This window comes from Phocoena phocoena, chromosome 11 (genome assembly GCF_963924675.1).
Source record: "Phocoena phocoena chromosome 11, mPhoPho1.1, whole genome shotgun sequence".
NCBI classification, from domain to species: domain Eukaryota; kingdom Metazoa; phylum Chordata; class Mammalia; order Artiodactyla; family Phocoenidae; genus Phocoena; species Phocoena phocoena.
The window spans coordinates 22,030,169-22,048,750 of NC_089229.1; the positions used below are offsets into that span (position 1 = coordinate 22,030,169).

The window sequence follows — 18,582 nt, forward strand, 5'->3', positions numbered from 1 at the left end:
TCTCCTTGCTTCCAGGTATTATACCATATAGTACACACAAGGGTACCCTAGGATGTTTTTATGGTTGACATTTTCTGTTTTTATTATTTTTTTCTTATTGTCTCCATGTTCTACTTTGTTTTTGTGGAGTTGGTTAACTCTGTTCAGAAGTAGAGACTGCCCATACCTTGACTATGGCAATAGTCTTCAGGCTCTGCCCCTTCCAGTCACTTTTGCATACCGATGGCATGCTAACCAGCAGAAGGGCAATGTGCCATCAATCTAGAAGTTCTTGTCTTCCACTTACTGGAAATATAACTTTGTGATTACCTTTTCTGTAAAAGGAGAATGGTAATAATAGAAGCTACTTCAAAGAATTATTTTAAGGCTATTTCAATGAGCTTCAGTAAGTAAAAGGAATTTAACATGCTCCCTGAACATAATAAATGCTCAATAAACATTAACTATTATTATCATTACTATGCCAGTCTCTGCTTAAATATCTTCAATATTTTGCATTGCCTACAGAATTAAGCATAAACTTAACATAATAGTAAACCTTATTTTACTTATCTAAACTTAGCTCCAACTTCTTCCTAATGTAAAATACCAGCTTCATCTCTGCTCTTTCCACCTCTATGCCCTCATGTTTTGTGTTCTGTCCCAGCTTTCTTGCCTGAAAACTGCAGCTTTTCACAACCATCTTCCTTCCCAGCCAGTCTGATTTCTTCTCCCCCTGCTTTTTCGCCATGCTTCATTTATCTGTTATTAACTCTCAAGTTATATTGCATTATAATTTATTTGCATGTCTGATGCCACATTTGGTTGCATACTTCTCAAGGGCTGAGATTTTAAAAAATTTTACTAGACTTTATTTTTTAGAGCAGTTTTAGGTTTACAGAAAAATCAAGCAGAAGGTATAGAGATTCCTCATATACTCCCTGCTGCCACACAGGCATGGCCTCCCCCACTATCAACATCCCCCTCCAGAGTGGTACATTTGTTGCAACCAGTGAACGTACATTGACACATCATTATCATACAAAGTCCATAGTTTACACTAAGGTTCACTCTTGGTGCTGTACATTCTGTGGGTTGGGACAAATGTATAGTGACATATATCCATAGTTATAGTATCAGAGAGAATAGTTTCACTGTCCTAAAAATCCACTGTGTTCCACCTATTCATCCCTCCATACCTCCTAACCCCTGGCTAGAAATTCTTTTCCAATTTATCCTTTTTTGTTGTTGTTGTTTTGTTTTGTTTTTGCGGTACGCGGGCCTCTCACTGTCGTGGCCTCTCCCGTTGCGGAGCACAGGCTCCAGACGCACAGGCTCAGCGGCCACGGCTCACGGGCCCAGCCGCTCTGCGGCATGTGGGATCTTCCCGGACCGGGGAATGAACCCGCGTCCCCTGCATCGGCAGGCGGACTCTCAACCACTGCGCCACCAGGGAAGCCCCCAATTTATCCTTTGAGCATAACATAATACCTAATACATAATTGACCCCAAATAAATGTTTTTACATGTATGACTGAATGAATGAAAGGAGGAAGGGACAAATTAGAGAGAATGAACGCATCTTGTCATTCTTGCTGGCTGATGTTTTGTCTCTGTTTCAGTGGTTACTCATACTACCTTAGCCTACTCAGAACGTCACCCCCACAAACTACCATCTTTCAGAACCTGGCTTATTTTTGAGATGCTTATTCAGACCCCACCATATATGTTAAACCCGAATCAAGAGTGAGCTCTGGAATCTTTTAAGACTTGTTTTATGAATTATCTATTTAATTCAATGTATCACACTTGCATTTTTTGTTTCATGAACCTATGTCTGTATTCCTCAGTGAGACTAAATTATATTTTTATGTGGTGGGTAAAGTTTCATCCCCTCACTTTTTATGAGCAAGAGGTGCCTTAATAAATTATTGCTTTTCACTTGGGATTGTAGACAATGGCCATGGAACAGAGAAACTTGCTGGTCTCTAACGAATTCACAGTCTTAGTCACTTTTACGTCAATTCAGCTAACTGTCTAGGACAAAATTATTGGGGACTAATTAAAAACATAACAAGGAAGTAAATTTTTTGAAGATTTGAGCTTACAACAGTTTTCCTAAAAAGTCATAGAGGATTGCCAAATTGTTGTTAAAATAATATAACTTCTGTGTGCTAGCAGGAGTTATTTACAGAACCTTTTCCATCCTTTCCCCAGTATTTTAAACATTCTAAAACTACATCTTTGATCTTATTTTGTTTTGATATAAATTCAGGAAGAAAATGTTATACATGTTGCTGATTTTTAAGTCATCATTTTCTTTATTTCTGCTCCCCCAATACTGAACATAAGGGAAGATTACTTAGGGTTTTTGAAATTTCATTCACTTAGTTTTTGACCATATAGGAAGATATATTTATCTGTGAGTGATAGGTTTTTTTGGTCTACATTATAAAACTATTTTGCACCAATATTTTTTCATTAAGGTTAATTCACTGGGATGCTTTTTTACAGTTTGAGGGATTTCTGGGAAAAATGCTTTGAGAAGCCTTGAATTGGGGTTTTATGAATCAGGGAGGTATGAAACTTCTCCTTTTAATAAAGATCAATACTCATTTGAAATATTATGGAAAAAAACTACTCCAATCATATAAAAGACATATTTTTTTAGTTAAGGTTTTAGTCATTTGTATTATGTCAGTCTTAACAATTATGCTGGATGGTCTATCATTATGAATTAAATAATAATACTCTTCCTTCTTGGAACATTTCTACAGGGGAAGGTATTTACCATTTTAAAAGAAAACAAAGCATTCAATAAACATTATTTTTAAAATATACTGCTGAGTGTATTCCTCATTATGATCTTGTAATTAATACCAGTTTTAAGTTGAAATCTCAATTCATGTTTACTAAAGTAATTTCAAGTCTTAAAAGGTAAACTGAGTGATTAGGTTCATGGCAGTTCTATTTTTATTCACAGAGAATGCCTCTGAGGTAGCAATTACTGCTCCAGGAACTAGTAACCATAGAAACAGCTCCACAGGCCCAACACCTGACTGCTCACCTCCATCCCCTGACACTGCCCTCAAAAATATTGTAAAAGTCATTCGACCCCAGGTAAGTGTCCAGCATGACATCATCTGCGCCATAATATATTTCAATTTTGAATCAGTGCATGTGCACCATTTATATTGCAGTGCCTGGACTATCTTATAATAAGTAAATGGATTTCAGATTAAAAGAATGGACTTGGAAGAGAATGTTTCCTTCCCTTGGAGCTGATGATAGACGTTGAAATCTGTATTAGCTTTTGGAAAAACGAATTTGTATATTACATGAAAAAAACAAATTACGCTTACAAAAAATGGCTATTTCACGTCATTTTTCTCGTACAACATTTTAATAATTTTGCTCCAATAATTGAACTGCCACATGTTTTCTGGTGTTTCCGTCTCCTTTTGTCTTCATTCCTCTGGATATGCCTCATTGTTTGTGATCACTTCTTTATTCTTCGACCCCAGTTGTTTATATATACGTATTTTTTCCAGTTCTTGATGGCTTCAGACTAATTTTGTCTGTGTTTAATATTGCACCTCTCATTGCTCCTTATTTTCCTCCAGTGCTCACTTTCCTCTGGCTGGTCTCTTTACCCTTTGTTCTTTTTTCCATTCCTGTCACTTTTCTGTATGGGTTTCTTTCTCTTCCCCCTTCTCTTTCAGTTGGATTTCCCAGTAGGCGGTTTGCAGGCAAGCTTTAGAAATATCATTGGGACAAGCTGTTCTGTGATATTTCATTGAAAATAGCACTTATAAAGCTGTTTGCATTATATTTTTGCCAACAGATGGACTCAGAACATGGAATTGGTGATGTTCTCAACCTGGCTTATTCTGAATGGGCCTCATAAAATCCAAGAGAGGGGAACTTTGGATCAGATCAATGCCATTCACTATCTACTTAGGTGTATAGTATGAACGAATACTTTGAGCCAATTTGCAGAACATATATGTCTTTTAAGGTTGTTTTGGTCTAAATGAGCAATGATTTGTTTAATATCTAACCTTCTTTACCATAACTTACTTTGGATTATTTTATTATAATCATCATCCTCATCAGTAAAATGGCATTTAAGCTTTACATATCCACTACAGCTTGTAGAACACTTTCATACAAATTGTTTTATTTAAACTTTATCAGTTCCAAGGGAATGTATATTTTAGTGTTATGGATAAGGATATTGGCACTCCAAAGGGGCTAAGTTGTGCAACTGATTGGAAGTTTCTTTCCTTTCTTTGGTATAATAATTGTCTCCTGCCATCCTGTTCAGAGGGTAGAAAAATCCTCATTAGGTTGTATAACTTGTTACATCTTTATAAGGCTAAAACTTACAGGTTCATAGGGATAGGTAACATTTCACACAATGTCCCAATATGTGCAGGAGAAAAATGTCTTAAATAATTTCTCTTCCTTTTCAGGGGAATTTGACCTAGTTCATTTAATTCAAGAAATGACCCTCATTAAACTTAGACTTAGATGCTAAATATCACATTTATTATCATTGGCTTTCTCATTAGATGAAGGTGTTTCTGGTGTTATTGTGCAGCTATTACATTTTCAGCATTTTAAACTATTTATGCAGGAGATTGCCCTATGTATGTTAATAAAATCTATTACTAAACATATTTATCTTTATACCAATATAAATTCTCTAATGTAAATGCATTTGGTCATTCAATGAATGAAAAACAGATTCTTTTCTACATAATCTAATCAACTCTACAGGACCTTATTCCATGAATCCTCCTTTGCATATTCTGTTTTGTTGTATTTTAACTTATTTTAGTAAACTTTGAAGAAAACTAGAGGTAGTTTTAAAGCCAGAAATTCCATTTGACTCCATTCCTTGGTTCTGTCCGTTTTTAAAAGTGTATGAAGGTAACTGACTCCACTTTCCTTTCTGAGATGTTATAATGATGATTTAGGGAGGGAAAAATGAAGGGAGAAAGCTAGGAAACTAAGTCTGATAGTATTTAAATTAGAACCAATGCAGCCTGTATGTGTGTATGTTATAGAACAATAACAGCTAAGGTATATAACTGGGAAAGAATATAACCTCAATTGGGCTACCCTTTCTTTCACCTCAGAGACATTGGTGCATTACTTATTTCTCCTCATGAGTCCTGATCTCCTGGGGTTCCTCATTCACTGTAGAGAGCAGGGAATAGAAAATTCAAGCGAAAGTAATTATGAAGGAGTGTTGGGGTAGGACATGTGATTTCAGGAAAGAGTTTAGAGACCAGAGGGTGTGGATGGGGGACAGCTAGATGGATAGAATAGAGGACTCCCTGGTGTGTTTTGACAAGTCACAGGTGTGTCAGGCATTGAACCTTTTCAAGAGCTACTGTTCCAAAGAAAAGAGAATTATTAGTTAGCTTATGTAAGAGCCTATACTTTGATCATAGGTTTAACCCTCTGAAGTGTTTGCTAATTCTCCTGGCTTTTCTGTCTGGAAATGCAAGAATGTGGTTTGATTGACTTGTGGGTATTCAAATTTTTTTTCATTTACTAATTAGAAATTAATAACATGGTTGAAATGATCATTTCACTCTTAAAACTGGTGATGGGCCTTGAAAATAAAAGTATAAATGCAACTTTTATTCATGAATTTACATTTATTTGCCTGAGCATTAGCAGATGTGTTTAGTCTTATTGTGAGAAGAATGATATAGAATAGATGAGAGATAAAAACAGGACTTTTCATCTTATTCATTGCAAATAGATACTGATTAGATAGAGCAAGTTAGGTTACGTCTCCTTTGCCTGATGCATACCTTTATCTAGTCTACTTTCCATAACTATAAATGAAGAATATCCATTGTAACCAAGTTCTTGCTTTCAGTATGAGGTAGAGCTGATTATACATTTCATGTATTTCTGATTGGTGTTTAATTACTTGGAAGCTACAGACGTTGCGGTGCTTTGTTGAGTTTGATTCTATTTGGCATATTTATTAACTCATTAAGTCATAGCTGTTAGTTCTGCATCCTGTATTTGATCTTTTTTTTTCTGCGGTACTCGGGCCTCTCACTGTTGTGGCCTCTCCTGTTGCAGAGCACAGGCTCTGGACGCACAGGCTTAGCGGCCATGGCTCATGGGCCCAGCCGCTCTGCGGCATGTGGGATCCTCCCAGACCGGGACACGAACCCATGTCCCCTGCATCGGCAGGCGGACTCTCAGCCACTGCGCCACCAGGGAAGCCCTGTATTTGATCTTTTTACCTTTGCTTCTTTGGGCTCTTTCATGTCTTAAAATTCTCCAGATTGTGAAACGTTCTATTTTCGATTCATAGAGCCTGAAAGATTTAGGTGCTACTGGCTTCTCTTTGTTTTTCTCCAGTATATTAACCCACAAGCCTGAGTTTCTCTATTTAGATGAATTCACAAGGCTGGGTTCACTTACTTATACTTGAAAATAAAATTATTTTTAAATTTGAAAAAACACTTTAAATACTTGAAAAAATATTACCTTTAAAAAATTTAGGTAGGTCTATTGACATACAAGTTTTTTTTTTTTGCTACTAAATAATTATAGTTCCTTGTAATGGCTTTGTTTTTTTAAAATTCTCCTGGTAAAAGTATCTTTTTCCCCTAATTGAAGAATACAATACAGTTTGATGGATTTTGACAACTGTGTTTGTAGGTGTAACCACCACTCAAAGCAGGATATATGTAGAACATTGGTGTTACCCCCAGAAAAAAGAGGTATACCTCATACCTCTTTCCAATCAATGGCCCCTATTCCTGCCTCAGAGACAACTTCTTTCTGATTTTTATCACTATTGTTAAGAATTGCTTATTCTTGGACTTTATATAAATGGAATCCTAGAGTGTGTGTGTGTGTTTTGTGTATGTCCAGGTCTGGCTTCTTTCACTCAGTGTAATGTTTTGGGGATTCACTCATGTTATTCCTTTTTTTACTGAGTAGTATTCCATTGGATTAATATAGTACAGCTTGTTTATTCAGTCTCCTGTTGATTGATACTTGTGTTGTTTCCTGTTATTTGCTATTATGAATGAATATGCTGTGAAGTCATGTTCAAGTATTGGTAAATACATATATTTTCTTATAGATACCTAAGAGTGGGATTGTTGGGTAGTAGGGCAAATGAGTAGCTAACTTTATAAGAAACTTGCCAAGAGTTTTCCAAAGTAGTAGTTCCATTTTATAATCCCCAACAGAAATATCTGAGATTTTCAGTTTTTCCACAATCTCTCCACCATTTACACTTAAAATTTTTTCATTTTAACCATTCTTATGGGTATGAAAGGATTTCTCATTATGGCTTTAATTTGCATTTTCCTGGTGACTAGTGATATTGAGCACCTTTTCCTGTGGCTGTTGTTCATTTTATATCTTTTGAGAAGTGCCTGTTCAAATCCTTTTTATGGGGTTGTTCAATTTTCTAATTGTTGATTTATAGTAATTCTTTATAAATTCTTATGTAATTCCAAAAGATATGAGGCATTTGTCAGGTTTATGCACTGCAAATATTTTTCCCAGTCTGTTTTTTGCCTTAATATTTTTTAGTGGCACCTTCTGATGAACAGAATATTTTAATTTTGGTGAGATCCAATTTATCAATTTTTTTTTCATGGTTAGTGCTTTTTGTGTCTTGTCCAGGTTATAAATAAATGTACCCATATTTTTTTTCTAGAAGCTTTCTGGTTCCGGCTTTTGCATTTAGTTCTGTGATCCATCTCAAATCATTTTTGTATGGTGTGAGGTGGGAGTCGAGGTTCATTTTTTTCCTATGTGGAAAAAGACCTTCCTCTCCTCATTGAGTCGACTTAATGCTTTAGTACTGTTTACTACTTTAACTTTCCAATTCTTCATTGTTGGTATATAGAAATGCAAATGAGTTTTATATCATCCTTGTATCCTGCCACCTGGATAATTTCTTTTAAAAATTACAGTAGCTCCTTTAAAAATAATTTCCTTAGGGTTTTCTCCTCTCCTGTCACCTGAAAATAATGATGGCTTACATTTTTCTTTCTGATCTTTATGACTTTTATTTCTTTTTCTTACTGCTATGACTGCATTGCAGTGGTTCATGGAAGGGGTAAAGCCAGAAATCCTTGCCTTATTTGCTATCTTTGAGGTAAAGCGTTCAGTATTTCAATTAAGTATAAGCTATAAGTTTCTTGTATGTACCCTTCTACTTCTAGTTTGCTGAGAGTTTTTAGCATAAAAAAGTGTTTTTTCCCATTTTTTCATTTTTTTCTGCGTATATTTAGATGATCATATGACTTTTTTCTCCTTTCATTCTGTTGAAGTGATAAACATTCTTTTACTTTTGAATATTAATCCAACTTTGTATTTTTTTGGTTAGGTACCTCTTGGTTATGATGTTTTACCCTTTTTATATAGTACTTGATGCAAGAGGCATTTTAGATAAAACATTACTGTGTGGAGAGATGGGTTAGACCTAAGGGGGTCAAAGATACCTGATTGGCTGGGATTTTGGAATGATACTAATAGATATAGAAAAAACTTGAGCAGAAGTTTATTTTGATGAAGGAGAGGGTGGCATGATAAATTTGGTTTTGTAAGCTTACTGAGTGTGAGGCATGATATACAAATTGGAATATTGGTGGGGAATTATGGTGAGAGAGGTAGGAGCTTAAGGTAAAGATTTTATAGTCACTTATAGAATTTGATGGTGAAAGGAGATAGTACCAAAGGTAGTATGCTGGGAAATGTTTACACTTAAGGAAAAAAGTTAATATTTCTTGAGCACCTAATATAATTTAATTTTCATGATTTTGGGGGGAATGGATATTATTATTGCCATTTTATAGGTGAGGAAATTGAGAACAAGGAAGTTTAAGTAATTTCTTCATATATATTTGAGAAAGAGGGCCTTAGCAAAAGAGAGAGAGAAGGAACATTGACAGTATAAAGAAGGAAGACAAAACATTTTCATGAATATAAAGGGAGAAAAGAAAACTGAAGAGATTAGTCAATACTGTCAAAATTTGCCAGGAGATGGAGGAAAAGGGAGATCAAAATGTCACTTTATTTGCTGATTATGAGGGCAAAGACCTTCAAGAATGTAAATTCCCTCAAGTGGAGAAGGTAGAAGCTTAAGATGCAAAGAGTTGAAGAGTTGGAGAAAAACAATGCACTGACTGTAGATTAATCTTTTGAATAGGTTGGTGGTAAAAGGAAAGAAAGTATTATGGCATTGTGTTGAAAGATGGGCATGGTTAAGAAAACAGTTTTGCTTTCATTTCAGGATGCAGGAAATTAAACCTCCTTGTAGAGAATAGGAAAGAGGAGACTAAAAGTTGATTAGAGAGACATGAATGATGGAGACTGAAATGTAACATTTTATAATAGAAGGAGTGACTAAATCTAATTAGCTCCAAAGTTCAAACATTCTGGCATTACTAGATGCAAGAGACACTTTGGATAAAGCTTTGGTTGTTAAAGAACTGCTTTCTTGGGCTACGCCCTCGGTGGTAGTTTTAGCTGGGTGTGTTTTTCCACTTCTTTCTTCTGTTTCATGACACAAATCAAATCTAAAGTAAGAGAAGAGGATGTTTGAGAAGTGACCCAAGGTGGAGGCAGAAAAAGAGACTATTTTAGTACTTTATCATAGATAAATCATTCAAACAGGTGCTTAATGTTGAACATTATAACAACATATTTTAATGAACATAGATGGATACTAACAGGAAGCCAACCTTAAAAAATTTGAAAGTTCTGATTATTTTGAGGTACTCCTGGTACTGTCCAGATCCTACCACATAATTTAAATCCCATCCTAAGTAGAATTCAGCAGAATGAAATGATTCCAGGCTGCACTCTTTTGCAGCTAAGGAGGGACCCTGTGAAGAAAAAACAAAGAGGCCGGAGGGGCAAAGAAAAGAAAAAGTCAAGGGCCCAGTTTTCTCAAGAGGCTAAGGGAGATGATTTGCAGAAAGATGAGCTGCTCCTGAACTCCAACCCATGATGGACTCTGTTTCCATCAGGTGACAGCTCAGCTTGAAGAAATTAAATACTTTGGGTATTCTCCTGGACTTTCTGTGTGCTTAATGAACTAATAATAAAGTAATTTAATAATAAACCATACTATCTCTCCCATTATTAATGGTTTAGAACCAGGGTTGTATAAAATTCTTGCCAAATCTAGAATAACATTTTACTGGGCACTGTAGGGTTATAGAATACATATGCTAAAATTTAAAATTAGAAATGAGAGTGGGTATGTAAAAAGCAGAGGCATATAACTCAGAATGAGTATAGCATATTGTATTAGGTTGAAGCAAAAATAGATAAGGTATAAAAAGTTTTTCAAAGAGGTAATCTTTTAAAAATATCTTTATTATCGAGCATTGAACCATTTATTTCTGCTATTGCACATGCGTTTCATATATTTCTTATAAAAACCCTACAAGGTAGGTGTTTTTTCTTTATTTTACTGATTGGATCTGAGACTAGGTTGAATAATTTTCCCAGTGTTAAACAGCCACTGACTGGAAGAGCTCTGATCTCCTAACTCCAATAGTCTATTAATGTTAATTACTCATTAGGGAGAAAATAATCAAGATGGCCTATTGATATTCCAGAAGGATGATGAAGTTTGAGAGGAGAATAATAGATTAGAAAAAGGAAGAAGAGCAGAAGCATAGATGGCAACAGCTTGTAGCGTGAGGAAGGGAACCAAAGAAGACTGTATACTATTATTTGGAGTCTTGCAGCCAAAGCTAAGTAATAGGAGAAAGCTGAAAACAGAAAGATAATAAAACAATAGAAAATAATCTTATGTGAAAAAAAGAACATTTTGGAAAGGAAAAAAATTGAGGAAGAAGTCAATGACCCCAACAATCAACCAGTAGTCTTCAACAAATTGGAGTGTCCTGGAAAACTTTTTATTTTTATTGAAGTATAGTTGACTTACAATATTATATTAGTGTCACATGTACAGCATAGTGACTCAATATTTTTATAGACTACATTCCATTTACAGTTATTACAAAACAACGGCTATATTTCCTTATACTGTACAGTATATATCCTTGTTGTTTATTTATTTTGTACATAGTAGTCTGTACCTCTTAATTCCCTACCCTCTTCTTGCTCCTCCCCATCCTTCTCCCCACTGGTAGGAGGTGGGAATCACCCCATATTTAGCCAGCATCATCCTCAGATGACTTAGGGAACTTAAAAAGTCTCCCAAATACGTTACCTAAAAGCTAAAGTTGCTATCTTCAGAGCCAATTGTGGATGAGACAGTGAGAGTGAGAGCATCGTCTCTCAAAGGTCACATTTCAAGTGTGGGCAAATGTGATTTAATTGGCACTATAATAACATGTTGGGTCATTATAGGGCTTGTTCTCTATATCTGTGTGTCTGTTTCTGTTTTGTTATATACATTCATGTGTTTTTATGTTTCAGATTCCTCATATAAGTGGTAACATTGAGTATTTGTCTTTCTCTGTCTTATTTCACTAAGTATAATACTCTCCAGGTCCATCCACGTTGTTGCAAATGGCAGAATTTTTTCTTTTTTATGGCAGAGTAATACTCCATTATATATATATACATATACATATACATACACACACATCTTCTTTACCCATCCATCTGTTGATGGACACTTGCTTCCATGTCTTGGCTATTGTAAATAATACTGCTATGAACATTGGGGTGCATGTGTCTTTTTTTTTTTTTTTTTTTTGCAGTACGTGGGCCTCTCACTGTTGTGGCCTCTCCTGTTGCAGAGCAACAGGCTCTGGACATGCAGGCTCAGCGGCATGGCTCACGGGCCCAGCCGCTCCGCGGCATGTGGGATCTTCCCGGACCAGGGCACGAACTCGTGTCCCCTGCATCGGCAGGCAGACTCTCAACCACTGCGCCACCAGGGAAGCCCCATGTGTCTTTTTGAATTAGTGTTTTTGTTTTTTTTCAGATACGTATCCTGGAAAGCTTTTTAACAAAATGCTTGGGCCCTACCCCCCAGACCAATTAAATTGATATCTCTAAAGACAGGTATTTTATGCAATCATATGTAACATTTTGCTTTTAGTACTTTTTTTTTAAGAATTAAATTCTAGTCATGCTCTGTCACATACCCTTCGTGTAACCTTTCTAACCCTCAATTTGTCAGCAAAGTGAGGATGGTGTTTGCCTTGCCTGCTTCTCAGGGACATAGTAAAGCTCAAATCAGATAATATGTGCCATGGCACTGTGTAAATTTTAAAGCTCTATAGTGACCCAACTTGTTATTAGAGTGGCAATTAAATCACATTTTCCCACATTTGAAATACGACCTTCGAGAGATGAACCTCTCACTCTCGCTGTCTCATCCACACTTGGCTCTGACGATAGCAACTTTGGCTTTTAGGTAACGTATTTGGGAGCCTTTTTAAGTTTCCTGAATCATTTGAATCTACTTAGGATGATGCTGGCTAAATATGGGATGATCCCCACCTTCAACATTGCATGCCTTAGAGATGTCTCCATAAGATAGCTACGGGAAGTATAAACTCCTGAAATCTGGGGTATGAGAGAATCCAATGAAGATAAATGGCTCAGTGTTGGGTCAGGCTGACCCAATGCAGGGGAAGGAAAAACCAGCATCCAGAAAGCATCCACTATGAACTGCATCTTCCATTAGTGACTAAAATCACCTCATTCTATATAGAGATCATGCCAATCACATGTCAGAGGAATATTAGTCATCCTCATTTCTCTTCTTTTGATGAAATCCTGGCTGAATTTGTCCGCCAGGAAAATGGGAAGTTATTTGTTACTGACACTTTCAACATGTAAAAAGAATTTTCATTTCCTTTTCTAAGCATGAAGTATAATTCTCTGAATTTTATGCCCACATTGCCATTGACAAACAGCAGACCTTATTGAAGTGGTGTTTTTCTTTTGTGTTATTCAGGTTTCTTCTTCCACGTACATAAAAATCTCAGTGGATAAGATTCTTTGTCATGTCTTTTTCTCTAGAGCATCTCTAGGCACTCTGAATAAGAATGCATAGATGAAAAATGCTCTGGGAAAAATTTCCTTAAAAAACAATATGTCCAGAAAGTAGAGTTGGCATTATTACTTTAAATGTCTTAAGTGGTAGATTAGAATTTGAAATCTAATCTCATCCCTCCTATTAGGTCATTTGTTATTGACTTGCACTGGGTAAAGTTAAAAGCCCCCTATTACCTCTGCCTCTAATTCATGGAAACCTGTTTGACCACTTGAATAGTGTACCTAATGTATGAGGCTGAAGCTAATTACTTCTATTTCCTGATCTTTGCTGTTCTGAAATTGTGGAATTTAGCTCTGCAAATACCACAGAGCCCATTGTTACTTTGTTTGTTCATTCATTAAATAAATATTTAATTGAACTGTGCCTACCATATGATGGGCCTCATAAGAGGAGATTTGAATATGAAAATGACCTAAAAGAATCTTTAATCAATTGAGGGAGACTTGCTTTAAACAGGTAATGTTTGGAATTTCACTGATGGATTTTATGCTGGAATTCCCCATGGGTCATCCTCAGACCCCCTTCTCTTCTCAGTCTACACATATCCCTATATACTCAGGTCCAGTTCCAGAGCTCTAAATGCCGTCTATATTCTGACTACTCCTAAATTTATATTCCAGCCCCAACCACTTTCCTGAACTCTAGGCTCATAACCAGCCAGCTAGTCTAAATCTCAAATTAAATATCTAAGAAGCATTTTAAGCTTAACATGTGTGGCGCTAAACTTTGTATTTCAGTTAATAGCAGCTCAGGCTAAGAGACTTGACCCCATCGTTGATTCTTTTCTTTCTCTTACGCCCTCACATCCAATCCAACAGAAAACCCAAGAGGCCAGCAATCCTCAAAGTGTGGTTTGGGACCGCTTGGCAGTCTCCAAGACCCTTTCAGAAGATCTGTGAGGTCAAAGATATTTTCATAATAGTACAAAGAGATTTTGCCTTTTACACTCTTATTTTTACACCAGTACTTAGTGGAGTTTTCCATCATTGCACTGTGATGTTCAGTGACATCATAGCTCTGATGGCTCATGAAATGTGCACTTGTGTATTCTTATGTCTTAAAAGTATCTCAGTTTTAATTTTTTATATATTGAATATTTACAGATATTACCCTTATGAACAAACACTCTTTAGTGTTCTCAATTTTTAAGGGTGTAGAAGAGTCCTGAGATTAAAAAGCTTAAAAATTGTTCCTCTGTCTTTCCTTTCAAAACATGTCTTGACTCAGGACCCTCTTATCATGTCGAATAAGCCATTAACATCTCTTAAGTGGACTTTTGAAAAAGCATGTAACAACCTAATTGGGAAAAGAATTTGAAAAAGAATAGATACATGTATATGTATAACTGAATCACTTTGCTCTGCACCTGAAACTATCACAACGTTGTTAATCAACTATACTCCAGTATTGAAAAGGAAAAAGCCTCTTAACCTGCTTTGTTTGTGGCACTGATCGTTGTGCCCTTGTCATCCTTTTGCAAATCAGCAGATAGACTTACGTAAATCAGATCATGTTATTCATCTGTTCAACCTTCTCATCTCACTCAGACTAAGGCTTACAACACCCTATATAATTTGATTCTCTCTTTAACCTCTTAATCTGTCTCCTATCATTCTCTACCTAACTCATTTTACTCCAGCCAGGCCATCTCCCCTGCATGACCTCAGATAAGCCAAACAGCTCCTGCCTTAGGTTTTTTGTTCTCATCCTTGACTTGCCTGAAATGGCCTTCCCTCAGAGACCTACATGGCTTATTATCTTTCTTCCTTCAGGTCATTATTCAGATGCTACCTCATGAAAGAAGCCTTCTCTGACCACTGAATATAAAGTAGCCACTATTTTACTTTCTATCTCCTTTATGCTATTTTTTCTTTATAACGTTTTTTCATTCCTGAATTAGCAATTATATGTTGATTTGTTCTGTGTCTTTCTTCCTCATTTGAATGAACATTCCATGAGAATGAGAACTATATCATATTATTATGATTATTATTATTAAATTCTCAGTCACAGCACCTGGTACATAATTTGTGCTCAATAAATATTTGAATTAATTAACTGAATGGTCGGGTAAAGGGCAGTGAAGACTATTCTAGGAAGCGGGTACTCAAATTGAACTTTATATTTGAATAAGAATTAGCTAGATGAAGTGGTAGATACGTAGTCCAGGGAGCAGCATAGGATGAGTAGGGCATTTAAAGTTTTTTGACTTAATGCTCTGACAAATCCATCTAGGATATTCTAATGAGTCAAGAAGTCCCAAGCAGATGTTCTACCCTCTTCCCCTCAATCAGAATGTCCTAATCTCTACGGAGTACTCATCCTGAGTACTGTTCTTGGCAAAAGAAGGGTTTTCATTGTAAAATATATAGAGGAAATACAGGGTTAAACACTTTTCTTTACTGAAGAATTTTTCATAGCCTTCCCCCACTACCATCTCTGGAAACTCACTAATATTTTTCACAACTAGTGACCCATAAAACATAATTTGGGAAGCATGATCCAGGTCATCTGATATATTTCTTTGTAGCTGACCCAAGCACTTCCATTCTGATTTGATTTTTTCACTCATTCTCTATGAATTCACACTGTTGAGAAAGGGAGCATGCTGACTCAGCAATAAGTAGTGTGATTCACTTAGTATGTTATATATAGAGTGGTATCCGTACATTGTCTACTTAATCTTGTAAGCAACCGTGTGAGATAATAGGACCATTATGATTCCTATTTTATGTATGAGGAAAAGTAAAATGAATATAGTGTGTATTGTATCATGCTGACAAACAAGTTTTAAATCAATTAAGTTAAATGTCTAAAACCCAGAAACCAGTAATTTGAAGGATCTATATTTTTTACTATAATATGGTATTATTTTAGCATCATTCTCCTTTATACTGATTGAATTCTACTGAATAAATTTGCTTCAAACATTATATTAGGCTCTATGAGGAATAAAAACATTTACATAATTCTCTGGGCTTAGGAGACAAATTAACTACATTGCTTTCTTCTTCTCCCAGACTCAGAACCAATTGAGAGATGGGATGCAGGAGTTAAACTAATTAAAATCAAACATCATATATTTAACTTACTGATAGACTAATTGGACAGTGTGAGTCTAGGTATGTGGCCAGATGTGCTTGCCCCTGAATTAGACACACATCCCAACCTATCACTGGCATAGCTAGACAATCTACAAGTTGATTTTGTCACAGAAGAGCAGAGAATACATTATGCTGACATATTGGCTCTGAAGAGGAAAAACCCAGAAGGAGCAGAGATGAGCATGCTTAGATTATTCCCCAAAGTCATTTTATAGCTGTGTAATTCTAGCTCCTTAGGGGAGAAATGAGTGAAGGGTAGGAGAATAGGCCAAGAACGTTCCTCTAATGGAATTCCCCTTGTGGAAATATGAGCCCAGAGAGTACAAGTTCAGCTTAATAGAAAGATAATAAGATATACTTCATTTGGTCCAGCAGCCTAGAGTGTTTGGATAATAAGACTTACTATACTTACTTGCCAGACATCATCTCACTCCAAAAATCTGCTCTTCCTTCCTTATATCAGTTAATGGCAGCACCATCTAGTCAGTTTCCCAAATCAGAAATTTAGGTTGCCCTAGATGTCTCCCTTACCTTCTCTTCCTCAGTCTAATTAGCCACCAAACCAGGATAACTCTGTTTCCCAAATATCTCCCAAAGCTTTTCGCTTTTCTTTTTTGCAGTACGTGGGCCTCTCACTGTTGTGGCCTCTCCCATTGCAGGCTCAGAGGCCATGGCTCACGGGCCCAGCCGCTCCGCGGCATGTGGGATCTTCCCGGACCGGGGCACGAACCCGCGTCCCCTGCATCGGCAGGCGGACTCTCAACCACTGCGCTGCCAGGGAAGCCCGGCTTTTCGCTTTTCTTCACTCCCACTGCAATTGTCTCAGTTCATCTTCTCTTGACTTGATTTTTGAAATAACTCCCACAGTGTCTCCCTTGTTGTCATTCTCATCTGCTTCTAATTTACCTTCTACATTTCTCACTGTGATCTTCATGTTATTATTATTCTTCTATATTTTGAAACAATCAAAGAATTATATTATAGCAAAGTTAGAAACACAATATAAAGATCTTTTTCCTGGGGTTTCCCTGGTGGCGCAGTGGTTGAGAATCTGCCTGCCAATGCAGGGGACACGGGTTCGAGCCCTGGTCTGGGAAGATCCCACATGCCGCGGAGCAACTGGGCCTGTGAGCCACAATTACTGAGCCTGCGCGTCTGCAGCCTGTGCTCCGCAACAAGAGAGGCCACGATAGTGAGAGGCCCGTGCACCGCGATGAAGAGTGGCCCCCGCTTGCCACAACTAGAGAAAGCCCTTGCACAGAAACGAAGACCCAACACAGCCATAAATAAATAAATAAATTTTTTTAAAAAAATACCTTTTTCCTGGAACTATATGTAAGATGTTAACCTGATGCCCCATCAGCCCCAAATGCCTTAGTGTGCTATTTCTTGCAAAAAAAAAAAAGGACATTTAACCAGAAAAAAACCCATCAAGATCAGATCATTAACCTTGATATATTACTACCATTTAATCGTAAAACCCCATTCAAATTTTATCAATTGTCCTAATAATAACTTTGTGGTAAAATATACAGTCCAGAATCATATATTGTGTCTATTTGTCTTTTCTCTTTAATCTCTTTCAATCCGAAACAATCTCTCAGTCTTGTCTGGACTTTTAAAACCATGACACATTTGAAGATAACAGGTCAGTTATTTTATAGCATGTCCTTCAATTTGGGTTTATCTGATACTTCCTCATAATTAGATTCAGGCTATTCATGTTTGTTACAAAGATCCAGAAGTGACTCTGCATTGTTTCGTTGTTGTTGTTGTTGTTGTTGTTTATTGCATCCTATCAGGCGGTACATGATTCTGACTAGTCTTATTTCTGATATTGTTCACCTTGATCATTTAATTAACATTGTGTCTCCCAGGCTTCTTCACTGTAAACTTATTCTCTATTTTCTGTAACTTACAAGCATTTGTGGAAGAGTACTTTGAAACTATATTAATATCCCATTTCCTACAAAACATTCAGTTTTAAAATTTATTTATATGTATTTGTTTAGACCCATGTTTTCCTATTTTAGTCAATGAGTTTTACAACATTACTCTCATTATTTGTTTTGATACTTAGATGATTCCTGATTTTGCCAAAGGGAGCCCTCCTGTGTCCTTTTCACATATCCCCATCATTCTTGGAGTACTTTCTTACTTTTGGGAACAATAAGATATTCTAAACTTATATATAGTTTTCCAGTCCCAGATATGGAATCAGCCATTTCACCAAGAAACCCTATTTCTTTAGTGGAAAATGGTAGTTAGATGCCAAGATTTAGGCACTAGGTATATTTATTACTGTTAGGACGTCACCACTGCAAGACCCTCTCAGTGCACAGAGCTAGGAAATATTTACATGTTTGGACAATATGTATATATATGTATACATGGGGGTATGGATTTGTATATACAAGTATATTTATGTATATGCATCTATAT

At 36.4% G+C, this 18,582-nt stretch overlaps 1 protein-coding gene across 3 annotated transcripts in view; it reads left to right on the forward strand.

Moving 5' to 3' along the window:
- ANKS1B (ankyrin repeat and sterile alpha motif domain containing 1B) overlaps positions 1 to 18,582 on the forward strand; it is a 1,192,652-nt gene that overhangs the window by 496,924 nt on the left and 677,146 nt on the right. For all 3 annotated transcript variants that reach the window (XM_065888049.1, XM_065888050.1, XM_065888051.1), the window contains exon 11: positions 2,963 to 3,099. In XM_065888049.1, coding sequence (XP_065744121.1) covers positions 2,963 to 3,099 — 137 coding nt within the window. The remainder of the gene's footprint in view (positions 1 to 2,962; positions 3,100 to 18,582) is intronic.